This window comes from Ambystoma mexicanum, chromosome 1q (assembly GCF_040938575.1).
Source record: "Ambystoma mexicanum isolate Mex_15411 chromosome 1q, UKY_AmexF1_1, whole genome shotgun sequence".
Taxonomy (NCBI): Eukaryota; Metazoa; Chordata; class Amphibia; order Caudata; family Ambystomatidae; genus Ambystoma; species Ambystoma mexicanum.
This window is the reverse complement of record NC_090922.1, coordinates 1,475,986,823-1,476,008,962: the sequence shown is the minus strand read 5'-3', so window position 1 is coordinate 1,476,008,962 and position 22,140 is coordinate 1,475,986,823. Positions and strand designations below refer to the sequence as shown.

The 22,140-nt window shown below is 45.2% G+C and overlaps 1 protein-coding gene across 1 annotated transcript in view; it reads left to right on the top strand.

Annotated features, from left to right (window-relative positions):
- Positions 1 to 22,140, top strand: part of MMACHC (metabolism of cobalamin associated C) — a 156,897-nt gene that overhangs the window by 14,461 nt on the left and 120,296 nt on the right. The window contains exon 2 of the mRNA XM_069642378.1: positions 11,728 to 11,922. Coding sequence (XP_069498479.1) covers positions 11,728 to 11,922 — 195 coding nt within the window. The remainder of the gene's footprint in view (positions 1 to 11,727; positions 11,923 to 22,140) is intronic.

The following is a 22,140-nucleotide window of genomic DNA, read 5'->3' as shown; positions in this document are numbered from 1 at the left end:
GCTGCACAAAGTAGATTGCCTGCTGGCAGTTGCCCCAGCATGGGTTGTGCAGACCATGAGAAAGGATGATATTTTGTACAGGTGGCATGTATTTTAAGGTTAGTGCCTCGAATTGCACGAGTCACATTAATCAATGACTCCCCACATACTTCCCCACCAACCGAATGCCCACATTTCATCCGAATAATAATATCAATCAAACAACTATCGAATACAATGAATTTGGCCTCTTTCCTTATACTGTCACTCTGCATCCCAGCTGGTTCGGCCTGTAACGTTGAGGACATGTCACTCACATGAAAGATAGAATCTCTGATATCGTCTTCCGCTATGTTCAGTGATATTGATGGTGTTTCATTGTCGTCCACTTCATTCTCTTCCATTGCAACATCTGTTCCTTCTCCGGCGATGGGTGAATAAAACAATTTCTTCAACTTTCTCGCGGTCTTAGTTTTTCCGGGTGTGGATTCTGTGAATTGATCTCCGACTGCATCCGAACTACCAGGAGGACATTCACTATCAATGGCTGGATGTGGTATAGCTCCGTTGTCAATCACTTCATATTCTTCCCATTGGCACGATGCATCTCCAGTCTCAAGTCCCTGCCAAAAGGTTTGACAAGCAACATCTCTTGTTCGCTTCACTGTCTGTGTAGATCTAGTTCGTACACCCACTCGCAACTAGAGGACAGATTGGAAAAGGGATGTTCAGTTTAAACACAACTTACAGTATTGAACTATTAACAGTGAAAAACAACATAATATAGTGACCAGGACACTAACCTTCTTTTGCTTTCTTTTCTTTGAAACTTTCTTGCCTCGAACTTCAACATCAGGACGCTGTTGCTCCGACTCGTGTGTGCATGTCTCCACTTCCTCTTGCGCTGCAACGACTATATTTTCATGATAAGCACATCCATCACGCACTGACACTCCATCGACTCCCTGAAACATAGAACTTTCATTAGTATGTATAATAATATCGAAAACACAAAATGTACTTGGGGACCAATACCCACGTACATCTCAATAGCAAAACACGAATGAACGCTTTGTGTAGACATTCAAACCACAATTATTCACGCATTGTTTTTCTAGTTAGATGGAACTGTCAAGATCCATACCTCGGGCTCCTCATAGACTTCCATTGATGATATTATTGAAGATGATGCTTCAGTAACTCCCTGAAACACAGTAATTGCATTAGTATGGTTTTCTATTTTGTTAAAAAGAACATAAACTTTGTGCAGGCGTCAACGGCTCATCTAAATAGACCTGCACAAATGATCAGTTGTCTAAAATAAATAATGAATATGTAAATATGATTCGATTTGCTCGATCGTTGGAAGTGTCACCACCCAGAGATCTGCATCAACTACTAGGGGTGATGTTCTTGTAGAAGAAGCTCCGTCATCTCCCTGAAACATAGTACTTGCGTTAATAAAGAAGGAAGTATAGCGGATGTAATCACGTCATATGATTTCGCTTGATCGAACTGTCAGTATCCATACCTCAAAATGCATAAGAACATCAAGGGACGATGTAACTGCGGTGCACACTTCTGCAAGCTGTTGCGCCGACCCGTAACTGCATGCTCCCGCTTCTTCTTGGACTAATGCTCCATCGACTCCCTGAAACATAGGACTTTCGTTAGTAATGAACTCAATATTGAAAAAAGAAGAGACATAGGAGGGCGACGACAGAAGGACATATCAATGACTAAAAACGAAAGAAACATTGTGTGTAACAATCACGCTACAAGAATGCAAGATCTGATGATCTCCATCGATGGAACTGTCCGGAAACGTACCTCGAGCATCTGAGTGACATCAACGGTAGTCGTCAATACGTTGGACTCCTCAGCATCTCCCTGAAAGACAGTACTTGCATTATTTTGGATAACAATAATTATAACTGAAAACAAAGACTAGAGGACGAGTACAGTCAGTGGCAGAATAGCCAAGTAAGATTACCCGATAGGCGCTTGAAGTGGCTGATGACTGCAATAACGACACGGATGGAGAATCTTCCGCCTTCATATTGAGTGGATACATAAATGGGGAAATTATTGTTAGCTAATGCTACACACTACCGCAAGGCCGAGAGATAAATACGTAAACTTGACTCACCAGTGGAGGGATGTGGACGAATAGAGTGGGAATAGCGGTTGAGAGCAATTTTCGCCTCGCTCGCGGTGTGTTCTTCTTTATTAGCAATGATGTGGAGTACATGTCAGAGGTAAAGTGCCTGCTGCAGATGCGGTATCGATCACCCCTCTTGTCCGCAAAGACTTCTAGGACTCTACTTTCAAGCTCAGACGGTGGATATACGCAATATCGGACCCATTCTCGTATCTGATCTATTGTCTTAGGGAAAACATGCATTATAGTACCTTCAGATTTATTATGGGTCTTCGAAGGGCAACCGCCAATGGAACAGGCAGGCATTGTGGAAAGTTCTGAAAAGTAAAGATCAACAATTCTCTATGAATACCAATGTGTTAAAAAATTGAATGACACATAAAAGGTTCAATGCAAGGTTCGTTTTGGTTCTTGTAACTATACACGTTATTCACATGCGGATAAGTATTTGAATAACTTTAAAAAAATAGAAAAATAATTTGACTAAACTCAGAACATGTGACTAGTTCCTTGCATGTACTGTCTTGAACGAAAAGAAATTGGACGCAAAATGATTATGGTACATGGCCTTACCTTGACGAACAAACAGTTAGATGCAGGGATCAGAGCAGTTTCTTGTCGTAGAACAGGGAGCAGTTCACAGGTTGCAAACTGACGAGTTTCCTCGAAGTGGTCACGGAAGTTCACAGAGACGAAGAGCAGATAACCAGCACCTTCACGGGTTGACTAGCAAAGCGCAAAGAAGTTCTCATTAGAAATATGAAGTGGGTTATAAAGAATTCGAAACAGGGGTGTGTTTGTGAATGAATGACGTGTATATGTCGTGGCATTATGCGGTTTGCAGGGGGCCGTCCAGCGTGAGGGGGGATGCTTGGCAGGAGACACGGGGTCTGGAGGTAGACATGGGAACAACAACCCATGCTCTATAGACCACTTTGAAGTGTACATGGTCTTTGGCACCTCTTGGCCTTTATCGCTCCCTGACAGCTCCACTTGCCAGCACAAGTACCCCGGTGCGAACTGCCTTCGATAGGGCGGGGGGTGGATTGGGGCGGTGGTCGTGCAGACAAGACACAGGAAGACTCGTGAATGGAGACACACTTATGTGGATTGCAGGGGGGCGTCCAGCGTGAGGGGGGATGCTTGGCAGGAGACACGGGGTCTGGAGGTAGACATGGGAACAACAACCCATGCTCTATAGACCACTTTGAAGTGTACATGGTCTTTGGCACCTCTTGGCCTTTATCGCTCCCTGACAGCTCCACTTGCCAGCGCAAGTACCCCGGTGCGAACTGCTTTTGATAGGGCGGGGGGGTGGATTGGTGCTTTGGTCGTGCAGACAAGACTCGTTTGCCGCAGGGCCTCACCAAGGAGAGGCCATCTAACTGCATGTAAGAGGCAGGCTGCAGGATCTAGTACATGGAAGGCAGGGGGGTGAGTTTATAAATACCTCACCCTCCCAGGAGAATATATGGGTGCAGTTCACCCTGGAGACCCTGGATGCCTAGGCAGTTAGTCAGCAGCAGGCTGGCCTGTGGTGGCAAGGCGGCACGGGCCAGAGGGGGTCATCTCTGTACCCGGTGCCCAAAAGGATGATTTATTATGATCAACCATATTGATTATTTACCTATAACCATGTTTTGTATCAATAAAATCCAACGGCCTTTTATTGCCAACGCTTGAACAAAGTGGTGTGGTAAGTATTTTTGGGGGAGGAGGCAAGGCTGGGAGGCTTGATGCCAACCCGCAAAATAACATATGTATGTCTGCTGCATATGGGTTCAACGGTTATGTGGATTGAAGGTGGGCGGCCAGCGTGAGGGAGGATGCTGGTCGGAGACATGTGGTGTGACAAGACAAGGCACAGGAAGACAATTCAATGGAGACACACTAGATTCATTTAAAAAATCAAAACAACCATTGTTAAAATATATGTTGGGTTTTATTTTAGATATTAATTTCAATTGAACATAAATAATAAACATTACACATTGTAAAGTTCCGGTTGCAGCACATCCAGGGAAAATCCGCGGTATTGTCCACTGTCGCTGGGGAAATGTTGTCTAATGGCAAGTACCGCACAGGCAGGTATTACTCTCCGAACGCGGTGTCCGAGCCTCCCTTGAAGCCACCAAGTGAAGCAACGATAGGCCACCAGCCTGTACCACCTGTGAAAATGAAAGATGCAAACTGTATTAAAATGACAAAACTTTCTTATCACTGTCGATTCAGGTAAAAAATGTCATTCTGCTTTGAAAAAAATTCTATCTAGAAAATGCACAATATGGAACCAATTTACATGCATTCGAATGATATGTAGATGTAATTTTATATGTGGGAGACGACCATGACATAGTAGTGGCATCACTGACATCACAACCAGAGTATACTTACTCGTTACTCGGATTACGCGGACGAACAGTGCCGCGAAGTTCGTGCATAAGCACCATCATCATCCTCAACACGGTCCGTGAGAGGCAGGCTTCCCTGAACTCTGGCAGCTCGGTGATGCATTGCGGACTTGGCTCGCCTTCCGAAATGTAGGCCAAGCACCCGGAATTTTCACGGCAGCAGCAGTTCTCCTCCTCAGTTGGCATTAGCTCGCACCGATTGCACGTGCACCAGGTGGAGACGCCGTCCATGCGACATGGTCCAGGCTCTTCATCCGTTGACTGGTCCTCCCAACTGCCGTCCGAATCCCCATCGTTTTCGCGTGCTTGCCTTTCCAGTAGTTCTTCCTCGGTGTACTCGGGCTCGTACATATACGGCATTATTGTAGCCATTGTGTGGTAAAGAAAGTAAAATAATTTACAGAGATGGTACAGGTGTTTCCAAGGCCTAGAAGCGGCAGAGGTAGCTGACCAGAGCACAGAAACTAGTCACAGAATACTCAAAGTAACACACAGAGAGTAATGGAATCGAAAATCTGCTGCTGTGTGTTGTGAAACGGTGTGTTTTATACTTATTGAGGAAAGAGGCGTCCTGCCATTTCCATGGCGACACTTCATTAGCTGAGGCGCAGCGATTGTTGACACGAAATGTGCTTTGGCGTTGGGAAATGGGCGGTACGCGTCTGCTGATGTCAGGCTCAGGGGCGGGGGATTTGATTTAGTGCCGCAAAAGCAGGTGAGCCAGGTCGATGGGGGGAAATGATAGGATTATCAGAAAATGGCGGCTGATTTCGAGTGCGTTAATGGACGAAAAGTCGGGTAAGGTCCATAGGAAAGTTTTCTACGATCTACCGATTTATGCTTAAAAACACATGGCCGAACCGTAGGGACAATAAAAAAAAAAGTCCCGGAACTATCCTTTAATGCAAACATGCTCTATGATAATAGGTACACATATATAAAATTGTAGAATTTCAAGTCAAATATTTCCCACCAAACATTAAGATTATTAGAAGGGCTAAATGATACCGTGTAAACTTGGGAGTTGGAATGCCGTGCTCTGTGTGAAATGTGTGATTTTCAAAAGTGCCACAACTGTAAAAGGTGCATTTTTGTGTCATAACTGATTTTGACAAGATTGACTGTGGGATGGCGCTGTACCTCATAAAAACACACCCCATAAAACTGAGTCCCCTCCTTCAGTCCAATCTGCTTCTAGGGAGGAGGCGACATACATAGGCTGACCTATTTGATTCTTAGAGGTAGCTGTAGCTTAGGTCTGCCGCAGAGTAAATCCTGTGATGTCACCCACCTTTATAAAAGGTAGAGGCTCACAGAGACAAAAGGCACACTCTTCTGAATTTTCCAGCTCCTGCATATCCAGACATTCCATGTTCATTCTGCAAGGTTCCAGATTCCACTGCCAGAACAGAGCATAGCTGACCCTATCCAGGCAGGACCATTGATCGAGAAAAACCCCACTAAAAATCCCGGTATCTCAGTGAAAAAGGGGAAAGGTGGCTGAATCCTCATTAGGAGTATCCAGTGCTGCCTGCTTGCCTTGCTCCCTGCTTTATCCAGCTGAGGTGCCACTGTGCTGTGAACAGACCTTTGCCCAGCTGTTCTTTTCTAGGAGAGCATGCCGCTGTGACCAGTGACCAGATATTGCCTTGGTGTCCAGAAACACGGTCAAGTGCTTGTTGTATTTCCCTTCCCCCAACTACCACAAACTGCATCCTGGCTCTGTTACCTTGTATAAGGTTCAATCCCATAGAAATCTCATAACTGCCTTTGCAGAAATCTTTAAAACTGTCAAAATCCTCTGTGCATCCTGTTCTTGATCTCCAACTGTTAGCGCCATCCTTTCAACTAATTTTTGTCCTTAGTACTATTTTGATTTAATTAATTCTCCCTAAAAGAGGCACACAGCTTGGATGGGTTACAACTGCAGCTTAACCTTTCTATTCACGGGTGGCGTCTCTCTTATCTAGCCACTACAATCTAGTTTAAGTGAGACTTGTCCTTTCCTTTTCAAACCGATTTTTCTCCGTCCACTGCTTTCACTTTTAAAGCCGAATTTCCTTTCCCATTGAGAATCTCCTCCTGTCAGTAATTTAGAGTCACTCTTTCACCTTCATATTATCCCTGTGATGTGCATTTGTCCCTCAGCATAAAAACCGCATTCCGATTTTGTCTATTTCACCTGTTTTTCAAACCGTTTTGACATTTAAACTTGTGTAAATTAGCAAATGCTATTTCTATGCGTGTGAAGCTGAAAGTCAAAAGACTTATACAAGAAGCAGTTATTGATTTAACTTTCCCCATTGAGGATGTAATTGTGGGAGTTTGAAGCAAACCTTACCACAGATTACTAGTAGTAGTAGTAGTAGTGATAGAAGGAGTTTTATCCTGGCAAGTGAGTACATCAGGAAAGGGACAATTGGTGGTTAGAACCTTCCACCCATCACTTTTGTGGTCAGTTTGTTTCTCCTTGTGAGAGAGGGTATGCCCAGACGTGGGTCCCTTGCTCGCTGCGCCACAGGGAACCAGGCTGCACCTCACTGAGGAGGTCCAACAAAGCCGAAACATGTCTGGGGTTGCTTGGTTTTCTGTGCAGAGGGGACCTGGCCTAGCAGTTCGGGCTGGGCTGCTACCTTCGGTGGCGGCAGCTGCTGACTAATTTGCACATGGCTGGTCCCCTTTTGCAATGGCGCAGACGGGCTAAAAAACGGTGGTGTGGAAGGTTGCCCAGAGCAATTGCCAGTGGTTTAGATTCATTCGAAACCTTCCACCCATCACTTTTGTGGTCAGTCTGGCAGGTGAGTTGAGCAGGAAGCAGATAGTTAAAGTACTGCAGTGTGGTAGAAGGTTGTGGTAGAAAGAAAGTGGCAAGTCCACTAATGTATTTTAATGACCTGTTGTAGAACCATCCTAACAAAGCTTTGTTGCTTATGAAGAAAAAATGTGATGCGAGGAAACGTGATTGGTCTTTAAAGAAGAGAATACTTGCATTGAATATTGACTTGGTGTGTGAAGATGAAGTCCATTTGGAAGTTTGCGGAAACGTTAACAATTGTATTGAAGAATGGGAGATCCTGTTTGGAAATAAGAAAATCAAATTGCCAAGTAAAGGACTTATAAAATTAAAATAATGTTGTACTTGGAGTATGTCAGGAAATCAGGTAATGATTCATCCTCTATGAAAAGCACTCGTCCAGCAGCTTGTGTTTCCTCTCGTTTGCGTACCACTTTGTCCGCATCTAAATCCATTACTGCCTTTGCACCAAGGAAGATACACAGGCGCACTGTTCCCATACATTTCCATTCATTCAGACCACGCTGGGGGTTGTAATGGAAACGATGGTTGCCGGAATACCAACGCGCAATGTTACATCGTTCTCAGCGTCCCGCCGTATGAACGTGCTGCTTTCCATATAAGCACCGCTCATGACAACGGACGCTGCTTCTGAATGTTTGTTCTTGAGCTTTATGAATTACGGACCTTGTTATTTAGCGTCTTGACCCTTTTTCTTGACTACGGATTTCCCCTGCTTCACCCTTCGCTATTGTTCAACTTGTTGTACTTTTGGAATACTCGACCGCGGAACGCTGAAAACCACTCTTCTCTTGCCTCACGTCCTGTTGTTTGTCTGCCCGGAACGTTGACGACTCTTGGACCGCTACAAATATTTCCGCTCTTGCTTCACGTCTGAAATCCTTTTGCCCGGTTCCTTGCTAACCACGGAATTCTGCTTGACCACGCCTCAGCCTCAAGATATTTGCTATGTTGTTTTTGGAACTGCACAGATTTTTCAACCTATGTTTCATCTTTAAAGGATCTATGGACAACACAAACCAACTCTGAACATTGGTGTGTAAACTAGAGACTGCCGTTGCACACCTTAGGCATCCGCGTGCCGGCGGGGTTAGGTTGGCTTCCATATTTGGATTGTTCTTCTATTTGGATTTTCTACTTACGGAGAACTGGTCATCTTCATTCTTCATCTAATCCCCGATCTACCACGTAGTTTAGGTAAGATCCTGTGATATCATTGTGATCCTATTACATTCATTATATTGCCTTAGCTAAGATACCCTTTATGGTTTATTTTGCTGCAGGAAACGGCCCGATTATTACCTGAATACAGTGGCATAAAAAGAAACACATTACGTGAGTTTCTAGTGGACTGGTTTTTCATGTTGTTTTCTCTTGTTTCATTGAAACCTGACATTGTGTTCTTTCTGTGCAGCCAGCTGTGTCCCGGGGCGATTTCCTTCTTCCAAACAATCCCCCTTCCAAATAGTCCCTCTGTACTTTTGGGAGTTGCATTGTAGGGAATAATTCTACGTCTACACTACGCGCTCAACTGTCCATAGGCTTGCAACATTGGTCTCCTTGTGAGGGTCATTAAAGAGTAGAACTTGGCTATTGAAAATAAATTTCTTGATTTTGGGACTTTGGTTTGAAATATCCTGAATTGATCCTGGGAAAGGGGATTCGACCCTGGTTAGAAGGATTCATGTTTATACATTTTCTCTTTGAATAGAACTGTTATTTTCTGAGGTTTAAACAGACAGATAACCTCTATTATTTTTATTTTTATTGTATGATTTTTACCTCTCTGATTTTTGTTGTATGTATAAGTGTGAGGGACAGGTGCCTTTGGATATTAGATCCCTTTCCTATAGCCTTCGTTTGGCAGGTGGGTAAATCCTTGTTAGGTTAGGGAAAGATAAGCGTTTGTCTCACCCTTAATATTTAATAAAATGGCTACTTTTGAAAAAACTCTACTTGCCACCTTGCATTTCGGACCCCTCACAGTTACCCTGGTTCTCATCTACCCCGCTTCATACCAGATTTCACCTCAACTGCTTAGCATCGAAGATGTGTTTCACCTTCTCTCCCAACAACCCAAACCACCAGCGCCACTTGTTGCGAACCATGCTGCTCCTAAGCAACATCATGGATGGAGCATTGCAGCAACTTCACTCCCATCACCATACACCCCATCATCCACCACTACACTAAAACTGATGTTCACCAATGTACCCTTAGCAATCAACCATGCAGCAAAAGTCGCCACCCTCATCTACATGTATAACCTGGATGCCATCTTCATTACCAAGACATAGATGACATCCACCTCCACCCGCATCCTAGATGTCCTCATCCCCAATGGCTTAAGAATTCAATGAGAAGACCATCCAAACAAGATGGGCAGAGACTGTGCCATTGTTCATCATGGCCATGTACCCAACTGGATTCTGCCACCATCCACTTTCTAAAAAAACTTTCCTGCCACTTCCTGCTTTCGCAAAGACATCTCTTGCTCTCTGTGAGTTCCTGCAAGCCATACTTTCATAATCGCCATGGGTGCCTATGAAAGTATGACCTGCAGCTATAATATATAGCCTCTGCGAGTCACACTTACTATAGATTCATAGACCCTGTGTGTTACATTGGTTATGGATCCATAGACACTGAATCACACAGGATATAGACTTGGGGGGGGGGGGGGGGGGGGGGTGTGTGTGTGTGTGTGTGTGTGTGTGTGTGTGTGTGTGTGTGTGTGCGTGTGCGTGCGTGCGTCCGTCCGTCCGTCCGTCTCCGTACCGAGGCATGCTGGTTATATATTGATGGGTTATGTGAGTAATATAGACATTACGAGAGCCACAAAGTGTATTTTATTTATAGGCCCTGTTAGTAATGTTGGCTATGCTCGTTATACATTCATAGGTTTTATGAGTGATTCTGGTTATAGATTCATAGGCTACGTGAGGCACCTAATTATGGATTCATAGGCTCTGCAAGTGAAGCTGGTTATAGATTTGCATGCACAATGTGTCTTACTGGTTATTGATTGATTTGCTTTGTGAGTGCTGCTGGTTATTTATTAGTCACTGTGATTGTTGTTAAGTTCATGTGTGCTCTGAGTAACACTGGTGACATTCATCCTATTCAGAATGCCCCATAATGCATGTCTCTTCTTAAGTAATGTGACACAATGCATCTCTGCACAATACTTCATGATGCTCATGTTGAGTGACTCTGTTCAGATGTCTCTGTGTGACTCTAGTAAGGATGATCACATAGTGTCACCTGATGTCCATGCCTCGTTTGCATCTTTAGTGTGGGTGTGTCAGGTTTGCATTATCCGGCTGTCTCTGGTCTGTAGGGAAGATTATGGAAAGGATGCAAATACTCTGGTAGAACAAACAGGGTCCACACACTGTCAGTGTTAGTATAATGCGCAGTGTGCTTATTGTTCCAGGAGCTTTCATAGCTGAATAGCTGAAAACTGAGAAGAGAAATATACAATGGCAAACCAAAATACACTTGTAATTCGTAAAAAGCCCTTAACATTTCAAAAGCTAGAAATAACTTAAAGACCAAAATGGATCTGTCATTCTGTTTGTGGCCTTGTTATCTAAGAGGAAGGTTAGCAACCTTGGTTCTCAGCCCCTAATTATAATTGTTAGAAAGGAGTGTGGGAGCCCCTCTACTGAGAACAAATATGGGTCAAATACCCTGTTCTATGGCGTTTCCTCCATTCGGGAGGGTCTAAAGCCAGGTTTGAGCTCACTGCACCCATCACAGAGGAGAAAATCCATTTGCATATCAGTCTTTGTCCCACCCACAAGGGTAGTCCAGCACCGAAATGCTAGGCAAATCTCCCCTGAGCAAGAGTACCATCATCAACGCCAGACACGTGTTTTGGCCTAGTCGTGGCTCATCGGTGAGGTGAAGCTGAGCCTTTCTAAGACACAGGCTTTCTGCCTTATCAGCTGCTAACAGCTAAAAACGTAGCTGGACTTCGCAAGTGACTATGTGCTTGTGTGGTTTCTTTTCCCACTACTCGTAAATATGTGATTAGTGCACGTCCCCAGAAGGAACACTATTTATATGAAAGTGTTCCGTAGCTTAAAAGCAGCAACTTAAGATGGTGTGGTATAGCAAATAAAATGACAACCTCACAGATGGAGCAATGCTTGTCTGCAAAATGCTACTGCTGCCCATGTCTCGGGTGAAGCAATGCTTATGATCAGATCAGAATGCCTGCGAATGTTTCAGCCTCATGTCTCTCTGTACACTTCCTATCCGTAGAAGGCCTCCTGTGCCCAAGTCGCTATTTCAGAGGAGACCATGCTTCTGAACCTAACGCCACCTAACGTGCATGTCCTTTTGTCTCTGTTTAGGTGGGGTGGTACAATGGTGTTCTGCAGCCTGGATTTCATCTCCCATACTCTGAAGACGCATTGGCCTACGTTGTTCTAAGCACACCATCCATGTTTGAAAAAGCATTCAAGCCTTTCATGAAGCAGCAGCGGTTGCAGCGAGTGAGGGACCCAGTCGATGAGTGTGTGTCCTATCACCTATCCCTTCTAAAGGGGGTAAGACTCTGAGCACCTGCCGGGAATAGCTGTGTATTTGAAGTTTGTGACATGTCTAAATGGAAGGTGCCATGTAGGGAACATGACTATGTATGTAATTTGAATACTGTTTCAACCGACACATTCTGATCCCATTTAGTATAGCAGCAAGCGCTACCAGCTGAACTGTTTGAGAACATTGCCATTTCACTTATACTTTCTTCTTACACAGGTAATCTCACAACTAATGGCCCCTTCCATTCAGTAAATTGAGCATCTTCCATCTCTTAAGGTCTAGCTGTTTCAGCAGTCCTTCCTCTTCACTGGGAAGAGAAACATGCTCCTTGATGAAATTCTCAACCAGTAATTAAGTATGCTAAGTTTGATATAACCTAATGCAGGATTTAATATTTCACCTGTCTTAATTTCAATGTTATGTCTGCATTATGCATCATTATTAAATTAAATAATTAATTGCATGATTGGCAGTGGTTTGCGGGAAGCGGCTACTCTGTGGTGCGCTTGGCAGACATGATCCGTTCTAGGATGCTTTGAGGTTCTTCCCTATAGCTACTCCGAAGGGGCGAGCAAAGCTGACCAGACGCAGAGGCGAGAAGCAACGGAGGTGCTGGGTCACAGGTCTTCGCTAGTACATTGTGCTTCTCTCCAGCCCGCCAGACCCGCAGCACCATTGACCTGTGAGCCGGAAGTCTGAAGGAGCCTGTGAACGAGTTTGGCTTTCCACGCACTGGCCAAGTAATGGCTTATGGTTTAAGGACACCCCTCTCCCCGTCACTCTCTCCCCAGAATCCTCTTATTAACGCACTAAGCTTAAAGCATTAAGCTTTCCGATCAATTAACGGACCTGCAACGTCCCGTGGGGTGCAGTGAGTGTAAGTGCACCCTGCATTAAAAGCGGACGGGAGACCACCAGACAGTGCAGACTAAATGGTTGCTTGAGCCTTCGTCGTCCCGAAAAAGCCCACAACAAAACGGCAGCGCACCAAAGCATTGTCAACCCTAGAGTCCCAGCAGGCAGAGAATTGAGTCGGGGAAGTTGCCGGGCCCAAGCAGGTCCAAGGAAAATCGGTGAAGGCAAACCCCTCAACACAACGTGGCATGAGCGCTCAGCCCTGCCCCCAGCCTCGACACAAGAAGGCCTGTGTGCATGTGAGCCGGCAGCCCAGCCGGACGGCCAGAGCGCATGAGAGCAGCGGATAAAACGAGAAGAGTGTGGATGTTCCCTCTGACTGCCCGAAAGAATGTCCCAATGAAACGCCATCGAGCCTGGAGAAAAGCCTTGGTGAACTCCCTCTTTTCCTCTCCCTTACCACCAGACTTGGAATTTGAACGAGTGCACCGGGGGGGGGGGGAGGCCCTCCAAATGGCCCATGATCAATCCTAGCCAAATGCCACCACTACAAACACAAAGTTGATATCATACAACGGGCAAGAGAGCAAGACCATATTGACTTTGAAGGCTCGCAGGTCCGAATTTTTCAAGACCTGTCAGCATCCACCCTCTTCAAAAGAAGAGACTGTCACCCACTAACCACTTGGTTGTGCAAACATAAACTACGCTACAGGTGGGACTTTCCCTTTACACTTTCCTTCGAGCATGAAAATGAGGAATACAGAGCAGTTTCAGCAGAGGGCGCAAACCGCGTACTACAAGGCTTATCAGGGGAGCGAGCCGAGCTGAGGAGAAGAACTTCCATCGTCTTCGGAACCATCTAGGAAACATAGGGCCCTGGCCGAAGAGAGGACGCGCTAAAGTTTCAAGAAATTTTAGGAGATACAACACTCTCTGATACTCAGGGAGTTCAGGAACCTTATAGTTTGATCTTCTGGAGTCATGAGACCGTGGCGAGGAAGGTTGTGTCACAGACTCTGAACTTCACTGCAATGGCAGGCATTCCTCCCCCCTATCCACTTTTTATTTTCCACGGCGTCTCCATCCTGGGGGGGGAGAGTTTACCCCTCTATTCGTGGAGGGTGGCTCAGGTGGAGGAGTGGCGGGGGGGATAGATGTCAAGGAAATTCAGCAGGCTGTACCACACCGCAAAATAACACGCAGTGCACGCACTTTAACAGCACACATACAGAGAAGCAGAGGATATCCGGTTGTAGAGATCATGAGCAAGAATAAACAGCAGTTGGACCCAGACGTACAGCTACAAATGAGGTTCAAGACATCTCGAAGCCATGGTGATTGACCCAGTTCGTTTCGGATCTTTCAATGTGAAGGGCCTAAACTCGCCCCAAAAGCAGTATATGTTGACAGTGATTAATCAGTCTAAACTAGACATACGCTTTGTGGAGGAAACTACATTTCAGAGTTGAAAGGGCATCAGGCCCTGTCAAGAAAGGGGGAGTTGGCATTTTGCACCGTGCTTCGTTAGGGCTGTAAATAGTGAAGATCCACAGAAACACAGACAGCAGGTTCATAGCCTTGAACGGCTCTATTCGATCAAGGCCGATTACATTCGGTTTGGATTATGCACCAAATAGCCATCAAATCGAGTTCAGTATGGAGCTCTTCCTTTTCCTGGAAGGATGGAGAACCGGGGCCCTGATTTGTGGAGGGGATTTTAACAGGGTGATGGACCTAGACCTTGACTGGGTCTCTTACAGGAGGGGGACGTTCCTCCCCAGGAGAGAGGGGCTTTTCAAAATCTTTTGCGTGAGTATTTCCTGGTAGAAACGTGGCGAGCACGTCATCCGCAAACAAAAGCATACACATTTTATTAACCCCCACACCAAGCATTCACTCGCATAGATGACATATTCACAGAGGCCTCACTGGAACTTAATGTAGAGGGGGCAGCCATCGAACTAGTGGGCTGGTCGGACTACAACATGAGCACTCTTGATCTTGACCTAGATTCAAGCACAAAAACAGACAAAAGAGAGATCTGTAATGAGACACTTTTTAAAGATCGGGTCTTTAGAGAATTTCTTGATAAGGAAATCGGGGAATTGTTTTTAAAGTAATGACATAGGTGACCTCTCTTGAGTTGTAATCTAGTTAGCGGCCAAAGCCACGACAAGAGGGCTCCTGATATCGCGAGGGACATTTGTAAAGAGAGCCAGCCTCCTGCGGGAATACCACCTAAAGAGAGAAATGAGAAACAAAGAGGCCATCCTGTCAAGTGGGGTGGGGACATAGTCAAAGCGTTAGCAGAAATTAAAGAGCTCAGTCAAGAATTGAAAGAGGTGTGGAGTAGTAAAACACTGACCAGTCACTGCTACGTTAAGCAAACATTTTACAAAAAAGGGAGATAAAGCATACTCACTTTTAGGAGTAGAGAGCTGAGAGAGCAGTATACAAAATTAAAGACCCAGAGGGGACAATACTAGAAAATCCCACTGAGATCATAACCTGCTTTGCCCAGTTTTATGAACGCGTAACTTGATAAATCGGCTCCAGCTATTGCAGAACACTACTGCCAGGGCCATTCTTCATCCTCCTTTTGGATCCCACATGATCCCATTGTTGAGACAGCTCCACTGGCTTCCAGTGGCAAGTCAGATCTTGTTTAAATCCATGTGTATTGTGCACTGCACCTTTTATGGCACGGGGGCAGAATACCTTTGGGCTAAATTTCCACACTTTACCCCTACTCATTGTCTCTGCTCACAGTCCGCTTCTCTTGCTGTGGTTCCTCGGTTCAGATTGTCTCGGATAGGCGGGTGTGCCTTCTCAGTGGTTGCCACCAAGGCATGGACCGCTCTTCCTCTAACCTTGCGTGAGACTGTCCACCACCTCTCCTTTCGTGGATCACTGGAAACACTTGTGTTCTAGACTCCTGCTCACGCTCCAGCGCCATGGTGCCCTTGGGCATATGTGCGCTTAATAAATTTGGTTAACATAACATAACATATGAAGAACTATTTTCCTCTGACTGTGCTTCCACCCAGGACAGCTTAGATGCATTCCTAGAAAACTCTGCATTTGATCCACTGTAGAGCCCAGACATTGACAAACTGAGCGCTCCTATAACGGCAGAGGAGGTTAGCACTGCCATTTCCAAATTGAAGGCAGGGTCAGCACCGGGACAAGGCGTCTTCACCCCAGCTTTCTACAAAATATTTTGTGGCACCATGACACCCCTCTTGACCCTTCTCTTTAACAACATTATGGAGACTGGCCAGGCTCCTGCGTCCTTTTACAGAGGCTAGAATAATTGTTCTCCCAGAGGAAGGAAGAGACAGGCTTGACTGTGCTTCTTACAGGCCAATCTCCCTGTTGAACGTTGATGCCAAAGTATACGCTAGCATCCTAGTCAACAGGCTAAGCGATGTGTTACCAAAGCTAATACATAACCACAAGGTCTGGTATGTCAAGGGGCGACAAGGCGCAGACAATGTCCGCAAGACCCTAGACCTGATGGCGTCAATTGATCCCGGAGACAAGGACCCCACCCTTGTTTCGGTCGATGCAGAGAAAGCTTTCGATCCGGCAGAGTGGCCGTTTATGCATCCGGTCCTGAGGAAAGCTAACCTGGGGACTTGTTGGATTACTGGTGCACAAGCCTTGTATCGCAACACAAAAGTCATAGTCTGCGAGATGGTATCTCCCCCCTTTACCCTAGGCCAGGAGACCAGACAGGGCTGTCCCTCATCACCCTGCACTGGTAATGGAGCCTTTAGCCCAAACTATATGGAAAGATCCCTCAATCACGGGGATTACCAAGTTCGGAAAGGAATATAAGCTTATGTTATTTGTGGACGATGTCCTAGTTTATCTGACTCCCCCTTCCTAGTCTATTCCTGCACTTCTAGTTGTAGTGGAGGAGTACGGAACCCACTCATGTTTCCGTGTGAATCGTGACAAAACACTTGTCCTACCACTCGACAATGGTGCCCCCCTTTAGATACTTGCACAGAAACATGGGGCCTAAAGCGGTCTTACAGCATTATACAATACCTAGGGGTGACGGTAACGAATCAGCTAGGAGATTTATATCAGACCAATTACGCCCGCTCTGGTCAGTAATAAAAAGGGATATCAAAAACGGTCGAAACCAAACCTTTCATGGGGTGGTTCACAACTATTAAAATGAATGTGCTTCCGCTGCTTCTCTTTCTCTTTCAGTTTCTCCTGGTCGTTGTTCCAGACTTCTTTCATGCTGAAATCAAACACGTCTTGATAACATTTCTTTGGGATGGGAAAAGGCCCTGAATCGCTTATAAAATCATGATCCTTTGAAAGAACAAGGGGGGCATGGCGTACCCGTAAAATGTATGAGTACTACAGGGCAGCCCAATTTAGGGTACTGCTTGACCACCTCACAGAATCAGAAAGCAAGCAATGGGTCAAATTAGAAAATGGTTATTTTTTCACCATTAACACTGGGAGAATGATTATGGGTCCCACATAAACTATTGCCTCGTAGAGTCCGGGAACACCCGATATTAGGGTGTTGTGGGCCCTCTGGAAAAAGAAACCGGACATGAGAGGACTCACCACTTGGCCTTCCCCTTATGTTGCATCTGGGCGCCCCCAATAAGAGATCTCATACTTGACCCAATTCACAGACCTATACCGCTCCAGCCTTCTACAGTTTCTATCACAGTGGAGTCTCCACCCTCGGACGGTCAGGTGACCGTATTTCAATCAGGAACTCGCACTTCCATGCGTTGCTACACTGTTGCCAGACGCTCCGTAAGTTTGCTTCTAGGACTCCTCTTTGGAAGCTTCATAATTTCTGTCTACTCCTTACCTCTGCCTACTATTAATCCTTTGTATCTACACAGAGATTCTATCCCTTGAACACACTTCCCTTCTCGGCACGTGTACCAGGGCCCTCCCCCCCGCGTACATTCCTCAGACGCCGGTCCTTCCTCTCTGCGGTTGCACATCTTCAGCCCAAGAATCACTCTTAATTCGAAACGGTAGGAAACATATTTGAAGGTTTCGATACCTTTTACTAGCTATCCAATACTAACCCCTTCCTTTATCTCTCTTAGACTTAAAACTCGAGCCGATCAGCAGGAGGAAAACATACCTCTTAAATCCTGTTGTTTTTCAAGCATTCAGACCATTCTCCGGAACTGTGGAAGGAGAATCAGGTCTCTCCCGCTCTATGCATTTCACTCGTTCCCAGGTATCCGTTCCTTCACTCCTGATCATTTTGAACAGCTGTCTTTCTCTAATGTGTTCATTCACTTACCTTATTTCATATCCACCTCTTAGACACCAGCCTTCACTCGCGGGAAGATCACCTTACCTCCCTGTCTCGCCTGAGTTGGCTCCTCTACGCACACCATTCCAGTGACGACAATCCACCCGTCTCCTGACGTGCAGCACCAGGGTTTTCTACCCCAGAGGGTTTCCCTGGGATTTCTACGGTACCCAGTTCCTCCGTTGGTAGGCTGGGGGCAGTAGAGACCCTACGGGGATTCTCATCTTCGCAAAGACATCTGCTGACCAGGTTAGTGATTCCGAGTCCCTCTTTGTGGCATACATTGAAATCTGATTGCCATTATAGTCCTGATTGGCGTGATAGAACCAGGCTGGTTGGTAAAATACAATATTTATTTATTTTAAAATTCAAAAGAAATCATACACTTTTTAATATGGGGCAACAATCACCAATGGGGTGATAATTACAATGAGAAGGTGAGCAATAAACTGGGTTTAACCTTCTAGTGGAACAGATACACAGCACATCGGAATAGGAGCACTTTTTGATTTGGGAAATATAGCATCCATGTTAGAATTTCCCCCTGCAATGTTCCCTCAACCCACAAATAATCAATTCCGAGTGGATAAACTGAAGCAGCAGGTAATCAGAAATAATAGGCAAGAATCGGATTAAAAATCTGTCCTTCCCTCCCCAAATAAGAGAGAAAAACGGATTTTAAACCCTTAGCAATGTTATGAAATGACACTCGGAAATGGACAAATAAATAACGAATGTGTGTTAAAAACCCTGAAGCAAATATAATTCCTCACTAAAGCAACAAAGCAAACACACTAATAATCACAAAGAATGGATACCAAGAGCATACAGTTCGAAAATGAGTGGAAGGTTTAACACAGATTGCAGCAAAATGACATGTGTGCAAGTTGCATTTTTTTATTCCCGCCTAAAATTAACCAAACGGTTTTTAATAAAAATGGGTGGAATACACTGACTTGGAGAGTTTTTTTGGTTGGGTGATGGCTATAGATCACACGTACAATATGGAAGTGAAAGTAAGTCTCTAGCTGGTAAATTGGGTGAGTTATGCAAGATCTAGAAAGGTGCGCTTTGAGTAAAAGGAAGCGGTGAAAAAGGAAAGGAAATCAGTTGTGACAAGAACAGTTTTACTCTACACTAGAGTATTCAGGTTAGGCCACCAAAGAAGGACACAGTAAGCTCCAGGGTTGATTTGTGAGTTCAATCCTATCACCACAGCACCCAACCCTGGCGGAACTACTCCGATCACTCGAAATAGGACTAATGGCTTAAGATTACACAAGACAAAATTACTAAAGAGATGGCGTTGGCACTAGAAATCAAGAACAGGGTTGCAAGAATGATTCCGACAGCTTTACAAGTTATCGGGGTATGGATAGGATGACTTAGAGAGTGGGATAAGGACAAAGGCAAGATATGCTATGTGTTTCTATGGGTTGGCGAAATACTCAGTCCACTTTTTAGTTTTGGATTTTCGACAGTCAACGGTTCTGGTCTCTATACGACAGGGCGCCTGGCAAACAGCTGGGCAGTTCTGGTCACCGAAGGGCACTGGACTGCCAAGTCTGGTCACTGGATGCTAAAGATCAGCTGGAAGGCAGGTTTGCAGGATGCTTCCCAAAAACACCACATCTTTCCCCTTTGGTTATTTGGGAATTTTAGTGGGTTTTCAGAATTTAGGCCTTGCTGGAGCAGGATCAGCAATGCTTGGGTTTTGCAGTGGGCCCTGAAGTAGGGTCAGCAATGCTTTGGTCTTGAAGTTGGGATCTGGATGGATGCAACAGGAACAGGACGCTGTGTCAAGCTCAGACGTGATACATGGGTTATCGGCAATATCAATGTCCACCTCCCCTCCGCCTTACCTGTATCTTCTGAGGACACTTCTCGCCTGGCAAGCTTCTTCTTTGATTCTTTCTTCTTTGAGAAGAGATACGGTCATCCGCGGTAAGAAGCCACCCCAATTCCCTGCTAAACAGGGAAGCAGCCGACCCCCTTCCCGCAGGGACCAATTGGAGAGGAAAAAAGCAGCCGCTTAAAAAAACCTCTGTGGATGTAGCAGCAACTGAACTCGTCCAGAACGTGATGGATGTAGCAGCAGATGGACTCGTCCAGATTGTGATGGATGTCAAGGTAGTCAGGACTAGATGGCAATAGCTCCGAGGCAGAGGAGCAGAAGGCAGCCTCTTGGACAGAGGTACAAGTTCCATAACGCAGCAGGAAAACAAGGTCCGGATCCGAAGCAGAATCGGAGAAGGAGCGGATAGCAGCGTCCAGGACAGGAGAGCGAGTTCCACTACGTAGTAAGTACACCGGGTCCGGGTACCGGATTGCAAGGGTACCAGGAGCAGAAATGAAATAAGCAGTCTGGATGGCAGCAGGCAGGATCGGGAAGAAAAGGTAAGGGATAGATGCCAGAGAGAGAAACAGACAAGGAAGGGAAGCCACAAGCAGGTACGTAAACCGCAAGAGGAGAGAGAGAGAGAGAGAGAGAGAGAGAGAGAGAGAGAGAGAGAGAGGGGAGAAAAGGAATGGGCAGAACCGGCACAGGAAAAGGGATCCACGCGCACAGGGGAAGCGAAAAGCAACAACATTAAAGGCAGCGGAGTGAAAGTACGAAGAAGCACGGCAGCAGAGCAAAAGAAACAAAGTTGCAACGCACAGAGCCCAGAGAGGGGCGAGGCTAAATACGGAAATGGGCAACCAAAACAAAAAGACTAGACCGCCAAACCAGGAAGTGAGAAGGAAAACCCCGGCACCACCTAATGGCGCCGCCAACGGCAAGCGTTCCATAGCCGCCAGCGGCCACCCGAAGGCGGCGGCGTGACACGCTGGCGCAGGAAAATCAGGACGAGTGTGTGTGTCTAGAGTCTTGGCAGGGACTCTTATTTATAATGCCTAGTGACATCATCAAAGTATATGACCGGGGCAGGTTGAATTAAACGCGCATCTAAAAACGGGATTGGACGAAGGTGAAAGTCTCTGCCTCGATCTCAGCTGGTTGGATTTCAGGAAAATTATGTCAGATTTATGGTGCGAGTTTTACAATGTGCAAAAACCTCCCACAGTTACTTTAACTAAAATCAGATTTTGCCACAAACATACATTTATACAATTGTAGTCTCTTAACAAATTATATACACAGGCTCCAGATTTTGTGCAGCACATTTTAATCCAGTCCTCCAGTCCGTGAGACCTTGTTTTGCCTTTCTACCAGTTTTTCGCACTTTTCAATGGGATTTATATTAGTCAAAATTCTAAAACTTTATACATGGGTGTGGGTTATCATAAGGGATGTACATGCAAAAAAAGTGCATTTGCAACATGGATACTTTCCTTGAAATTCCGCCATCCTTTGCCATTTCTGTCCCCATTTTTACAAAGTCTTGCTGCAGAGATAAAAGTCTTTAAAGTTTATTTATGAAATAGTCTTTGGAAACAAATGCAGTCTTTTGTCACTGGATCCTTTTTTTCCCTTAAACTACTGCCAACTGTTATTTCCATATGCTGAGAGCTTATGGCGTGGCTCCCTTCCTTAGGGGGAAGCTTTGAGATCTCTGCCATCTGGAATAACTGTTTTTTGAGAGCCTGCATATTCAGCCCATGTGTTTTTAAAATCTTTATTTTCTTATTTTGGGCCCTGAATTAAACAAACCTGTAAAATAAACTATCCCATGTGTGTATTATCACCAACAACATAACCCCTTTACATTACTAAATAAGACACACTTTCATTCAACAATTTCTTTTTTAAACTGGCCATTTTTTTCCTTCAGTTTTCGTTAGAATATATGTTGACAATATGTACATGATTGAGTTTTCTGCTATTGAGATAAGACATTTGCGATATATGCAGCAGAGTTTCCACATATACATTGTGTAGAGAGATGTCAACCTGAGCTCATATCGAATTAGATATATTGACACCGATTTAGGAAGCTTCAATAGCGCTTTCTAATAAGTACCCTCTAACACAGACCAAAACCTATCATCTCTCCAGGATCTCGTTTCAGCACCATAGATTACTGTAGGTACTGCTTTCTGGCAGTAAAAA